Genomic DNA, 15,465 nt, shown 5'->3' with positions numbered 1-15,465 from the left:
GCAGCTCCTGCAGGGATCACTTATTCAGCCCTGTAACACAAAACTATTGCCAGGGGGCACCTGCTGGGACAGCGTCACAGGGGGTCCTTGGGGGGGAAGCTACCAAACTCATCAGGCTTCTGCAAAGATAAAACCGGCAGGGGGTTTCCCTATGGGATAACTAGCTAATCAGCCAACCACACTGACAGCCTATCAGGGGGTTTTGCAGATTACCAAGCTGACAGGGCAATGCCTGGCTGCATCACTAAGCCCACCTAACAATAGGATGTTGGGTAATTAATGGTCTTTTACTTTTAATTACTGGAGATAAAGTGCAGATAAAGTCATCCAACCTCAAGGAAACAAAATTCTTCTCTGCTGAGTTTGTTCTTCTAGGATATGCTTTCAAAAACTCTTCACATTTTGTTTTTGTATTTCGTTTTCAAGGGTAACCATGCAGATTATTTTCTGGGCATTTGTTAAGCCAAACCTTGCACATGTGATTCTGCTAAATATGATATTGCTGGTGAAGCATCTTTCAGCAAACTTGCAGGCTTGTACCTATTTTATGAGAAGATTCTTCCTCGTCCTATTCGGCTTGCACCTACTTTTTGCTCATTTATTCAACAAACTTTTCAGACTTGCCTTCCCGTCTTCTTCTGTCTCCTATAATCCTCACTAGTTCCTACTACTACATATCTCCCTTCCTATTGTGTGATTCTTCCCCCACCTCCTAAATTGTAAGCTCTTCGGGGCAGGGTCCTCTCCTCCTCCTGTGTCACTGTCTGTATCTGTCTGTCATTTGCAATCCCAATTTAATGTACAGCACTGCGTTTTATGTTGGCGCTATATAAATCCTGCTAAATAATAATCAGCTAGTAGATACATAACACCATTTTCATATTGGCAGGGAAGAGAAACAATACCAGTGCACACAAGACTACATCACAAGTTTTAAACAATATATACCTATACACAATACAACATTGCATAAAAGGAAATATCATCTTTCATTTACTTTCACCTCCACTCCCAAAGAATTCTCAGGGATATTCATTTTAAAGACGTTCGAATAAATTTTTATAGCTGGGTAAAACAATGAAAGGCATAAATGAGGCCACCAAAGGCAAGCTAAATAAGAAAGTAATAGAAACAAGTAACAAGTGAAAAGAAAAGGTAAAAAAGAAAAATTAGTGAGGGCGAAAGGGGGAACGGATTACTGTAATTGGAAGGTCTGTGGATAGAGGATTCGTATGTCTCATGGATTATATTCAATTAGAAATGTGTGGATAATATGCCTTGCTTTTATAACACTGTAGGGTAAGACCATCAATCCCGGAGGGCTTTTTCTCACTTGGAACCAGGGCTTCGAGCTGCCCCTTAGTGGATATGGTTTGAATGGCAGAGGAGGCAATATATGAATGTATTTGAGCAGTTCTGTTTAGTATTGTAATTAGGTTAGGTAGGCTGCAGAAGGGTATTGGCGTATGAACCCAACTTCTATCTGTCGGTGAGCATCTATGCAACATTCAGAGCATGGCTCCCGTGGAGGAGAGGTAACTGCTTGTTTGTCCCTGGTAAGCATGTGGGGAATTTGAATGTCTATGAAAACTGGGGCATGGTCTGAGAATGAAAACATTTCTAATAGAGGATGAAGAAAAGAAGTAGAGTTCCAAAATATTTACTAGGAATATGGAGTCAATATGAATGTTTAACTGAAGTGTCAAAGTAAAATGCGTAGTCCATAGTCTTGGCGTTAAAAAATCTTCATATGTCATACATTTGATGCCCTAATCCTACTATGGTTGGCCTTTACCTGTTCAAGCTCTGTGTTTCAGCATGGTTGGGACCCAGATGAGGTGGAATCAAAATCTAATTTTGCACAAATAATGAAATCAAAGACAGGCCTGTAGGAGCAAGGATCTGCTGTCCTGCGTCACTATGAGATTCAATAAATGGACCCACTTGCGCCTGTATTTCTGGTAATGTCAAGCAGAGATATAGGTTTCTGCATTTTTGTAGCTACAGTAGGAGATATTAAATAGGTTTAAAGACTTACTTGGAAGACCCCTTTTCCTTTTTTAAATCCAACCAAAAAAAAAAATACTATGTACCCTGGCATTTGGTTGCTTTTATTAGGTGACAAGTCGTACCACCATAAAGCTCATTTGTCAATATTAATCCTCATCTTTTCTGGTATTCCAGAAGAAAATCATGTGATGTCAAGATCCCTGGAATGTAATGTGAGGATTTTTTCCATCTACCTTTTTTTTCATGGGGAATAAGGATCTACAATAAGTCAGCCTTGCATTTCTACTTTAAGCTGACCGCACATGAAAAAATCTAAAAAAAATATATAAAATAAAATCCTAAAAGAAGGTTTAGCATTTGAGATGATGTTACCAATGAGCAATCATTCATTTTTCCTGTTATATCTGTGCATCTACTATATCATTATCCCAGTAGGTAGAAAAGGCAACATTGTGATATTCCTGGAACCACAGAAGCTTATGTGAGTGAGAAGAAAAGTTAGAATATCCAGCTGTATGTTGTTATATACATCAGTTTGTTTTTTTTTTATTAGGGACAGGTCCTTTTCCATTAAGGCAAAGGTTTTCAAGAACTTTTTTTTATTTTATTGAAGTTGTAAAACTTTTCAAAGTCTCTTAACCTCCCAACCGTTAAGCCCGTACTTTTTCGTATTAAAAAAAGTTGCAATTATCGATAACCCCGTACTTTTCTCACTCCCCACTTACCTGGTCCCGCTGTGCTCATCCAGCGTCGTGTCCGTGTTCCAGCGTCGTCCTCCAGCGTCAATCTCCCTCTCCAGCGTCGGGTGCCGTCTCCTATACCAGCGGGACCGGTAAGATGTTCCGCCGGAACACAAGATGCCGGCGGGTGGAACACAAGATGCCGGCCAGCGGACCACAAGATGCCGGCCGGCTTTTTACCTGGTCCCGCTGATCGTCCCGCGTCGTTCTCCTTCCAGCGCCGGGTGATCTCTGAAACAAGAAGCCGGCCGGCGGAGGAGAAAAAAATCCGTCCGGCTTCTTGCGATGACGTGCGCGATGACGTTGGCGCGTGTGCGGGAAATTCAAATTGAAACTCATTCATTCATTTTGTATTGGATTGGATACAGGAGTTTGTATTCAATCCAATACATAATGAGAGTTTGAATTTTGTTCTCATTTTGTATTGGATTGAATACAAAGTCCTGTATCCAATCCAATACAAAATAATAGAAAATATATTTATGTGGTTTTGTCTATAGGTATGTGACGGACACTAGGGAGGTGTTTTAGAAAAATATATTACTATACAGTATACCGAATTATCGCATTTTTCAGTATTTTTCATTTATTTGTGTATTCTTGTTTAAGCTGAATTTTGTGTTTTTTTCCTTTAATTTTATTAAAAGTTATTTTTTTTTTTACATGATTGTGTGTTTCAAACATTTTTTATATTCATTATATCTACTAGACCCCTATTCGGACATATTTCTGTAAGTTACAGGTCTACAATTTAAAAAAAAAAATTTCATGAAAACCTGTAACGCTTTTGGTACAGAAATCTAGACCTCAGTGTAACGCTCAGATGGTTAAAGCAGACCTGAACCAAGGATTCTATGGCAAAGAAATCAAGCAGGCTAGTTGCCATCATTGCTTTCTTGTATCTAAGCAGCCTCTTAACTAGTGATATGATAGAGTAATAGTCAAGAAGCAGCAGAAGACGTAATAAGGGACACGCAGAATTACTGAAGCAGAATCCTTGCACTGTTCAAGTTCTCTTGTATATCTTTTCCTCCAGCATGGAGAACAGTGAATAAAACAGTAGCCATATCACCAAATCAATTAGATTTGCAGTAAGAGGCAGCAGTACCTTAGATCACCCTACATGGCTGATATACAGCAACGGAGCAGTAGGCATAGGAAAATTCTGTGCCATGAGAATGAATGCAAGAATAGGGTCACCTTATTACAAGTACTGTTTAGGCACAATTACCCTTTTTTCAGATGTTCCCAATTACATAGCAAGTCTTATTTTTTTTGTTTTAGGCCCACTTTAAATCATAGCCATTAATGGCAAAAAGACAAGAAGTATTATTTTGGCAAACAAACTGTATTCAGTGATGCTTTCTCATAAAATACAATGCAAATCAACACAGCTAGCAGCAACCCCTTGAAGAAGCCCTTGCCGGTTGAAACATGTTGGGTCTACCAGCTGCACTTATGTGACAGTATATTGTTTGCCAAAAAAAGCAACTATTTGTCTTTTTGCTATTTATGCTCACCTAGGGTTGGCCATATCCCCCCTATTTTGAGGGCACTGTAACCTTTAGTATTTGAACATCACTCCACTATTACATTTATATTTTTTTTCATATAGCCATTATTGTATAGAAAATCCGAACTATGGATGGGATACAGTACACCTCAGATTTCAGGGTAGCCACCCTGAAACAATTTCTTTCTCATCCATTTCTTTCCTCTAATCCAGCGGTTGGATTTCTTTGGGAAGGTGAACTTTTCACCCAGACAATATGGATTTTTCAAACTCGGAGTTTACAAAGAAAACGCAATCCTTATCTGGCCATTAAATGGGATTTGGTGTAAGCTAGCAGATGTTCAGCTTTCTCTCAGCTACTAGAGTGAAGGAGAAGTGCTGAAAGATCCTGCATGGAATTCTGCAGTAGCCTGCAGGGTGCCTGCCTCCACCAAGCATACTAATCACACCTGTGTACACACTTTGTTCAAGAAAAGGGATCCTTTTGCTTTGCTGCCCCTTTCTTAATCCTTTTACCGCCAATTATTAGTTTGATTTAAAAAAAAAAAAAAAAAACATATTATTGGCTAATTGTTTGTTTTGCACCTTGGCTGAAATACCAGAGGTCAAGTAGAGTTCTCCTTGCATGTTTGGAAGTCTCTACATTTCGAAGCCGTTTCCAAATATTTCCCTTTTACGGAAATTAGAATTACACACATAAGTGGCCGGTTCAATTACTTTTACCAAAAAGCACAATGAGAAATGTTTCTGAATATGAGGCAGGCACGTAAATCTGAAATTTTAATAGTTCATACTTTTGTAGAATTTATAAATATAAGAGCCAAGAACAGCCAAGGTCGCTGTACACCATAAGTGGTTGTTTTCCAGAAGCTTTGAATAAAATAGAGAGTGGTTAAAAAAAACCCTAAAAGGGTGTACAAATTAAGAGGAATTTTCTAAAATGGTTTTCACCAGGACTGGTGACAACTCAGTTTGGGTCTGCCATAATTTTCTGTCTTGATGACAATGGTCACCAGGACTAATAGAGGGGCCCATCTACCTAACAGGGGAGCAAGCAGCAGAAAAAAAAACTTGGATTTCACCCTTTTGCGTGTTATCTGAAGCACAAAAAAAGTGGTTTGCCTATTCATACGCATTAATGTTTCAGTTTGTTCACCCACTGCCCTTAAAGCCGAACTACACTTGTGATACTCAACTTTCCCCATTCCATCACGGGGCACCCCCATCTTCCTATTCGTCTTTCAGGATATGATCTTTGTCTATCTTGATTGGCAGGGCTGAGATGCGGTAACTCCTGCGCAGACGCATAGAAGTTCCTTATTTCATCTTGGCATAGCAGCACAGATTTTTTTGATAGATACCCGGAGTGATCGGGCAGGTAGGAGAGATTATTGCAGAGAGGACATCGCCTTTCACTTTTTCAATAGTGGCCTCATTGTGTATTTTTTAAAAGGGGGGATTTAAAGCTTTGTAACTTTACTTTTTGTCTCACCATTTAAACTTTTAATGTTTCGGTGATTTGACCAAATATGGACTAATCTAATGGCACTTGACAGAGTTTCTAACCCTATTCTCATTCATAGGCTAAAATAGGATATACATATACTTAAATAGATGAAAACTGAAATATTTGTAACTTTTTATCAATGCATTACAATGCAGTTTATTGGGATGCACAGAACCTTTAGCCGGTACTACAGTAAGCATGGCAATGCCTATGGTATAGACAAACACTCAAGAAACTTCTGACTGTTTATATCTCCGAAAAATACTCTGACCAGTGCACGAGTAGACCGTCTGCTCTGTGATTTTTATTTTTTAGTTATTTGTCATTTTTTGCATTTTTTCGAGTCACGTATATCTTTTGTGACAAGAGTAGTTCTCTTACGTCTTCCAGAATATATGCACAATATGATAACCATGTTTCTAAATAGCATTCCTACGAGCTTCCAGAAAGGTTAAACGGGGGTCGTCATGTGTAAGTGATGTCTTCTGCTGACATTTGTACATTTTAGCACATAGATCATCTACTTCTTCTATAACCCCAGTGATTACTGTACTCAGGGATACTCCATTATACAGTTAGTTGGTCCTGAATGAAAAGGGGAAACGTCATTTCTGAAAGCGTTCTTATTTATGCGAAGTGTTGTTTATGGATTGTGTCAGAGAGGTGTGGATAATGTTGATGCAAACCAGATTTGCCTTTGCACCTCCTGGCTTATATGGAAATTCACCTCAACTGATTAATTGAGGAATGTTAAAACAGAGATGTTGGTATATTAACCAATCACAATTTGGCTAGCTATAAAATGCAGATCTTTGTATGAGAGGAGAGAGTTCAAATTTTGCCCATGTTTAGACCCACCATTGTTCCCTAACTTGGCTGATTTGCACAATGTTGAGATGCAAACATCTCAAATAGAAAGCAATACTCATGTGGCTCCTATTTTTTGGTGCAATTTACCAGAAAGTTAAGACTACGTACACACGTCAGGGGATTGTCGTCCATTTATCGCCCCAGGGCTAATAATGAACAAGAATCTGACATGTGTACAGCGTTCATCTGATGTCATTCATGGATCCGTCCCGCCGGATCAATGAACGATGAAAGACCATAATACAAGCGAAGGGGAGAGGGCACAGCGGGGTGCCGATCTGTCATTGTCCCCCCCATCCCCTCTCTATAGAGCAGAACGGTGCTGTATGTACAGCACTCATTAATGCATCTTTCAGTCTTTTGTCATTGGAAAGGATTGTGAAAGATCCTTTCCAATGACATAATTCTAACGTGTGTATACAGCCTAACACTTAAAGTGTCTGTAAGTACAAAGATAAACACATCACTCTAGGAGCTTGCAGCACAGATATCTTTGCAGAAACTGTAAAGCCAAGTCTTGATACACAATCACAGACCAATCTAAAACTATATTTGCCAGACATCACACTGTTGGACACATAGCCCTACTTCTGAGGCGTTTCACCCTCCTACTGGGTTTAGTCACAGTTGAAGTGCTAAGTGCTAATACAAAAATCACTAAGCAGAACCTGCAAAAGAAAAAGATTTACTCTTATTTGTCCTTTCAGTTCCCTCGATCTTCAGTTTGTTCAAGAAATTTGACCACTTAAAGAATCTCCACTTTAGATACTTCCAGGGGCATATCACGCCTCAGGCTGTGGTTCTATCCACTGACCCCAACAATTCTCTGTTCTGCTGTGTCCTAGGGGCCAGTGAGAGATCCACACCAATGCAAAGAGAAATGACAAAACATTTTTGCTAGGTATTATTAGTTCATTCAACACTGATAATGTAGTTTTGCATACAAGGATCAATCACTCATTAGCTACTAATACACTTTTCATCACTACAAAACTGTAGGGGAATGTTTCTTTCTGAATGTCAGCTAATATGGATATAGATACAGGGGGAAGACTCCCTTATAGTGGCCATTGAAAGGTGTGTGGAGAGGAAAATCAGTGCTAGGAGTTTCCAAAAGATATAGGAAGCTGCTCAGTAATTCTTTCCTCGGGTATCCACTAAGGTTTCATTTTTTGATGACATTTAGTTTGATGTGAAACCTGTATGTTATTAACAGCTGCTATATTTTTCCTTTCCTTTGTTGTGTTTAATCTTGGCACTGGTGCTGTCCTCCACTTTTGGGTCCACATGGACCCACTCAGGCGTTAGGTACACATTATTGTTCTGGACTGGCTGGTACTGGTAGTGACAGTGCTGGACTTGTCATAGTCTTGAAAATGAGTGATGAGCGGCCACATGTTGTCTCCTCCAGGGGTGCATATGATGGGGTAACAACATAGAGGACAATAAATGAAAAAAGGACTACCACAGATTCTTTAAAGCAGGACTAAATCCGGTGTTACTCACCTGTCCCTGTTCCCTCGCAGGTGGCCGCCATCTTCTACTTTCTTTGCTTCTTTCTTGCGCTGTTCGGCCAACTTGATTGGCTGGGCTTGAATGATGTAACTCCGTGGGAGTTCATTAATTCCTGGCTCATGCAAAGGAAGCAAGGAATGCTGAGTATTCTGGTATCCTGCACATGCTTTTTTGCCAGAAGCCCAGAATGATCAGGCAGGTAGGAGAGATTATTTCAGACATCGCCTGTCTTGGCAATAATAACCTGCTTGATCAAGCAAGTGTAAATTCACTTCCATTTTAAATAAAAGCTGCTAAATGTAAAGAAAACAATGCTGAAAATAATAGTAACATAAGTTCATAAGAAGTTTTATTGATTGGGTTCAGTCCTACTTTAATTACTTTTCAAAACCTTAGGCACACTGAAAATCGCTGTAACTGAAACCACAAACTTTCCTTTAATTACATCTTGATTATATTATTGAGAGTAGTTAGATTGCAGTTTTGATAAAACATGATGAGCCATAGTAGCTTTCCAGCATCACACCAAATGTTTAGCATTAAATAACAGTCATACTTGACTTTCCATTTGGGTTATGCACTGTAGGTGAACTGTATTCTGGGAAGACGTTGCCGTCTTCTGCCCTTGTTCAGTGTTCTGGAGTCGCCCCATGAGAAGCAGATGCTGGAATGCAGCCACAGATCTTTTTAAGGTCATGTTTGGGTTTTTTTAGAAGGAGTTCAGTTTTTTGTTCTAAATTCAATATAATTTATTTAATCTTATCCTGCGCTAGGGTCAGCAACATTCCCTGTGTATCAGACCAGAACATCGACATTTTAGAAAGCAATGCAACAAAAAGTTTGATGGTGTTTTTAGGGAAAAGTACTTAAGTGATAGTAGTTGGCAAGTCAATTTTTCATGTCTCTTTATTAAACTAAAATGTTAATTTGAAACTGCTTCAAGAATATTAGCACTGATAAAAAGCTGGTGTTAAAAGTGGATCTGTTGGGAACCTTGAAAATCTGGAAAAGCAAATGATGTAGTACAACAAGCAAATAAAAATCCTTCAGTTATTGATCATTGTCAGGACTGGAAAGATATTGTAGAATTGTCTGAGGGACATTGCCCCTTGTGTGGATAGTTTCTTCTGTTCCTTGTACTCATATCACAGGTCAACATGTCATTGTCATCAGATTTAAGTTTATGTGGACTACGTAGTATTTTTGATGCGGATTTCAAAACTGTGTTTAGTTTTTCTCTAGCACGTCTAGTTTTTGTGATGCAGCTAATTAAATATTGTGTGAAATTTCATTATAAATAGCCTTCACATATTACAACATTTAACAACAGTTTTCTTTTTTTAAAGTTAGAGACCACACTAACTGCATTTGATTAAATTTGTCATCATGCCTAGAAATTGCCTTAGTGATCCAGACAGTTTGTGTTACGTATGTGGTTCATTCACGACGAAAGCACAACGTTGCCAAATTACCACAGAACCTAAATTAAATTTCGGCTGTCCACTTGGTGGCCAGAATAAATCTTGGGCTCCACATGTCATGTGTACCAGTTGTTCCAGTGGACTGTGTGACTTGCTAAATCAGCGTAAAGCAGCAATGCCATTTGCAATCCCAAGAAGAGAACCACAAGACCATCTAATTGACTGCTATTTCTAAACCAAGCACAAAATTGTATATCCCAGCCTCGATTCTGCAATTAGGCCTGTTCCCCATGATGATTTATTACCAGTTCCGGTACCGCCACATGATGGACTTGCTTCTGTAGAAGGTGATAAGGAATGCGCTGGAGTTGCAGCCAGTTACAACCCTGAATCATCTGATCCTGACTACTTGGCCAATGAAGATTCAGAACCAGAGACCTTTACACAAGCAGAGCTGAATGATCTCAGTCATGATCTAAATCTCTCCAAAGACAAAGCAGAACTTCTTGCTTTAATGCTTAAACAGAAGCACTTGCTTGCAAAGGGTGTAACTTTAACTCACTACAGAAAACAAAATCATAACTTGACAACGTTCTTCACTAGTGATGGCTCACTGTGCTACTGTCATCATATGAATGCACTATTTAACAGTTTGTCACAAGAGCATGTTCCATCTGAATGGCGTATCTTCATTGATTCCTCTAAAAGAAGCTTGAAAGCAATCTTACTGCATAATGGTAATTCCAAACCAAGTTTACCGATTTCCCATTCCGTTAACCTAAAGGAGTCCTATGACAACATGAAGTTACTACTTGAAGCAATCCAGTATAAAACACACCAGTGGAACATCTGTGGGGATCTAAAGATCATTGGCTTGCTGATGGGAATGCAAGGAGGATTCACAAAATATTGCTGTTTCGTTTGCCTGTGGGACAGCCGATCTACGGGAGACCATTATGTCAAGCGCAATTGGCTACCAAGAGATATCTATAAGCCCGAAACAAGCAGTGTCAAGTTTCTGCCTCTGGTTGATCCGCATAAAATATTTCTGCCACCTCTCCATATCAAGTTAGGCTTGATGAAGAATCTTGTAAAGGCCATGGGTAAATAAAACACCATGGATTTTCAGTACCTTGTTGAGAAGTTTCCAAGCATAAGCACTGCAGAAATGAAGGAAGGGATATTTTTCCAGGGCCACAGATCAAGTCTGTTTTGCAGGATGATGTTTTCAAACAATCTCTCTCAGCAGCTGAGCTAAAAGCTTGGGATGCATTCAAGTGGCTGTGTGAAAATTTCCTGGGCAACTGTTATGTCACGGATATAATTTGTGACAGTTTATGCAAATATTGATGGGATTCAATTTGAAGTGTACAAAGAGAGATAATACAAAGACTTGAATGATTATACAATTTAATAATAAGATAGATAGACAAAACAATGCAATACTGTAATAATAATTAATAAACGGTAACAAAAGATACTTAGCTGCGGAAGAAAACTGAATTCACCCAAAGATTCTGCTGGAAATCAATAACTTGGCAGATGATCAAAGAAACATGTTGCATCCAGCAAGCTCTGGTCAAGACTCCTTCATTAGGTATGGCACTGTGTTTTTAACTACTCAGGAAGGAACTAAGACAATGGCTGGTGTTTGACCAGTACTGACCCATAATCATCCTTAAACCTTACAGGATATGCTGCATTTCTTTAGGATGACCTCATGTCTGGTATACATATACCAGTATATACTGATAAAGCATTATTGTTGGTGAGACATAATTGATATTAAATAAATTGTGCTAACCCAACAGCAACCATAAGTCTCCTGCCTACAAGGAAAGAGTTTAAAATCTGCTTGATTCATAAATTGGGTTGTCACATGTCATTAAAAAATACATTTCTTGCAATCACAAGTAGAATTCTTCCTGGAAAGTCTTGGTATGGTGAGTGGCGAACAAGGAGAATGTTTTCACCAGGACATTCAGTTAATGGAGTACCGCTACCAAGGTTTCTGGAATGAAAGTATGATGGCTGACTACTGCTGGATGCTGTACTGCGACAATCCAGACAAAGTACACACAAGACAATCATACTCTAAGCATTTCTGAGGAAACAATGGTACTGGACTGACACTGTTCAGTAGATCTATACCACAGTGTGCCTTATTTTACTTTACACTGAAGATGTATTACATTCACTTCAATGGTGCTTAAGTTTTAGTACGAAATACATGCACGTACAATGTTAACCACATTAGTACGTATAACTCAGGAACTGTGTACGTGTTAGGGAAAAACTGAAAACAGATCTGAAACCTGGATATGAGTATTCAGGGGTTATGTACATGTGTTTTTAAATTATGTTGATATATGCTCATTGTTATGTAATTCATTCATTATTAGGATCAAATTCTACAGGTGAGTATAAACTGCTTTTAGTTCTGCTTTAACACAATGAATTACTGTTTCCTAAAGTTGACCGTGGCATTAATATATGGACAAACACTTTCAGTCATTAAATGCTTGCTTATTTTCTGTTGATTCTTTTATCATTTCCGTAACAGAGTCGATTTAAAAACTAAGTGTAGTTTTTACTCAGAGCAATGAGGGTCTCTCTTGTGATTTCTGCTCCTCTATGGAGATATAGCAATTGGAATTCAATTGTCTGAATGTATGTAATTGAAATTCTTTGTTTTCTCTTCATCCTGTTCTAGTTTGCTGGAACTCTTTCTGATGGCCTAGGAAAGACCATGGACAACAGACACCAGACAGAGCGAGAATACATCCGATATCATGCAGCTACTAGTGGTGAACATCTTGTGGCCGGAATTCATGGACTTGCTCATGGTACGTAGGAAAAAAACTTGTGTTACATTATGAATACAAATGCTAAACTAGATGGGGAGCGCAAAGGTATGGCACATTTATATAAGGATTGTTCACCATTATCTAGGATTAGTATTCTCCCCTGAATATTGTTTTTAAAGCTGGATGGGAAGAAGCTGTAGGCGGGTGGTGGCCCCTGTATCGTGACCCAAACTTTTCAGTAACCACCCAAAAACATCCAGGTGGTTACTGAAAGGTGCTGGGTGGTGCACCTGGCTAAAAGGGGCTGGAGAGAAGACTGAGGATGATATTTTCCCAAGTTTGTATCAAGTTCAGTTTTTATTTCATAAATTGTTCTTCTGATTATTTGTAATTCCTTTTTTTGTAAAGCCAGCCTTTTTAGTTAACTAGAATTTTGATGAATAATTGTCATTATGGATTTCTGGAGAAAAAAAGATTTTAGTCCACAAAAGATATTTATTCTTTACCCCTGGGTGATATAATAATGTTAACTTGGGTTTTAAAGGGTACCACCCTCTAGTTTGGTTTGCACAGAATCAACAACATGGTCAACATTGGAAACAAATAGTGCTGCAAAACTGGTTTTGTTATTTTTTTTTTTTGGCTAATTTTTTTTTATCTATTAACTAGTTTGTTTTAAACATCAACTTCACTAAGATGCAGTATCAATGTTAAATTGACCAACCAGAATGAAATAATAGCTTTACATTTCCTTACAGGTATTATCGGTGGGCTGACAAGTGTGATCACTTCCACAGTGGAAGGTGTTAAAAATGAAGGTGGAGTCAGCGGTTTTATCTCAGGCTTAGGAAAAGGCCTAGTGGGAACAGTTACAAAACCTGTGGCCGGAGCTCTGGATTTTGCTTCAGAGACAGCTCAAGCAGTAAGAGACACCGCCACACTTAGTGGACACAGGTTAGTACGAAATATTTGTGCCAGTGATGGTAAAATATTATTATTGTTATTGGCCAGTAGTAAATTCAGACCGGTTCTGCCACTGAAAACCACATTAGCTAATGGAAATGCTCCTCGCTGTGTTCATAAACAACCCCTGAGGTCTGTTGTCACTACACACAAGCAGAGGACATTTTTGTTGTTGGAGGTGGAATTACTCCAGGCTGTGCAGCTCATCTTACATTACTCAATGTAATAAAGTGGTTCGGTATGCAAAGTTATTTATATTGGTGGTAATAAAGTGTTTAGGATTTTTCTGTGTAATACAGAGTGATATATTTTAATTTTGCCATAGTCCTGACCATGCACAGGTTATTTCCTACACATGCATTTCGGCAAGGGAAGGCACCGATGGCTGCACAGTTCTTTAGGGAGATGGGGAACAGAGAACAACAAAGTGTTTTAACTTCATTTGGTAGAGAAGAACCATAATCCCCCTGGGCATTCCTTCATTTCGCAGCTATTTGTGGCTTGGAATCCAGTTCTTGTTCTGCTCCAAGTGACTCTTTTCTGGCTCCGTCCGTTGTTTGTCAGTCTGTGGATTTTATTTTTCCCCCCCTTCATATAACAATCAAACTGCCAGCCCTTTCTTATTTTCTGACAGCCTAAATTATCGAGTGCTCACAGGGCCTACAAAATGTATCATGAGATTGTTAACATGAATAGCATTTCAAGTCACAAACAGTGCCCGTACAAAAGTGAAAAGCCACACTTGAAATTCCACCACAGAGTTACAGAGTACAAAGTTTACAGCAGAAAATTGTCTGGATCCAGAGATGGTTTGCTGTTTGGTCAGGCTGCACTCTTTATAACTGTAGCATAGTAAATGCTATAAAGTTAATGATGAACACAATATCACAGCTTTGTATTTATAAATACATTGTTGTGTTTATTTTGTAATTGTAAGCACATCATATTTTTTTTTGTTAGCCTCTTGCAGTCTATATACAGCAAAGTTAAGACTGGGAGAGGAAGTGGTGCTGCTATTCTCATGTGCTAATGAGAAACATGATGATAGGAGAAGAGATTTTGGAGTGGAAGAGAGATGGGCTCAGCAGTGTGCTGCTTCTTATTTTACTGTCCAGTCACAGACTGGGGCAGGGACAAGATCTGTAAGTGTTACTAACTGCAGCACAGAAAAATCTGATTATTATTAGCCAGTATTTAATTAGCGCTGACATATTACGCATCACTTTACAATTACATTGTCAAATCACTAACTGTCTTTCAAAGGGGCTCACAATCTAATGTCCATTCCATAGTGATATGCCATTAACACTGCCAAAGGACAACAAAAGGGAAAAGCAGATTAACCTAACTGCATGTTTTTGGGATGTGGGAGGAAACCAGAGTACCTGGAGGAAACCCAGGCAGGCACAAGGAGAACATACAAACTCCTTGCAGTCCTCCTCCTGTCCTACCTATCATATTGGAATGCCATCTTCAGCAAACTCATACAAATGTGTGATGGTCAGAAGTCTACAAATGTTAAAAATAAAATCTGCTTTCAAAGTTTTTCATATTTTCAAAGGATTTTATGGGACTGCCACAGACAGAACAGTGCAGTCTGATGCACAAAATGTAAAAAAAAAATGGGTTCCTCAGGAGATTATGAACCAGTCTTGAACCAACATTTTAAGTGTCTGTGTACCTGTAGGGTACACAGCATACATCCTACACTACTTTAGAAAAAATCCTGTTTTCTGCGTGTTTGTTGCTTTATGCAGCAAAACACACCAAAGAGATGAATGGTAAACACATCTAAAATGCAGAGGAATAATGAAGCCTTAAGCTACGTACACACGGCAGATTTTTATCGCCCGATAATCGGCATCGGCCAATTATCGGGCGAAAATCTTCCGTGTGTACAGTCCGTGCCGTCCATCGTCCGGACGACCGACCTGCCGGATCCACGGACGATGGACGACAGCCAATCGTAATGAAAGGGAAGGGGAGAGCGCGCAGCAGGGTGCCGCTCCGTCGCTCTCCCCCCTCCCCTCTCCATAGAGCATGAACGGTGGTGTATGTACAGCATCGTTCATGCATCTTGCAGCCCCTTGTCGTTGGAAAGGTTCGTGAAAGATCCTTT

The 15,465-nt window shown here is 39.2% G+C and overlaps 1 protein-coding gene across 2 annotated transcripts in view; it reads left to right on the top strand.

Moving 5' to 3' along the window:
• VPS13D (vacuolar protein sorting 13 homolog D) overlaps positions 1–15,465 on the top strand; it is a 135,553-nt gene that overhangs the window by 92,588 nt on the left and 27,500 nt on the right. For both annotated transcript variants that reach the window (XM_072426241.1, XM_072426242.1), the window contains 2 exons: positions 12,290–12,422; positions 13,142–13,337. In XM_072426241.1, the coding sequence (XP_072282342.1) occupies positions 12,290–12,422; positions 13,142–13,337 (329 nt within the window). The remainder of the gene's footprint in view (positions 1–12,289; positions 12,423–13,141; positions 13,338–15,465) is intronic.

The sequence above is a fragment of the Pyxicephalus adspersus genome, chromosome 11, assembly GCF_032062135.1.
Source record: "Pyxicephalus adspersus chromosome 11, UCB_Pads_2.0, whole genome shotgun sequence".
Taxonomy (NCBI): Eukaryota; Metazoa; Chordata; class Amphibia; order Anura; family Pyxicephalidae; genus Pyxicephalus; species Pyxicephalus adspersus.
Note: the sequence above shows the minus strand (reverse complement) of the source record. Positions and strands in the feature narration are given on the sequence as shown.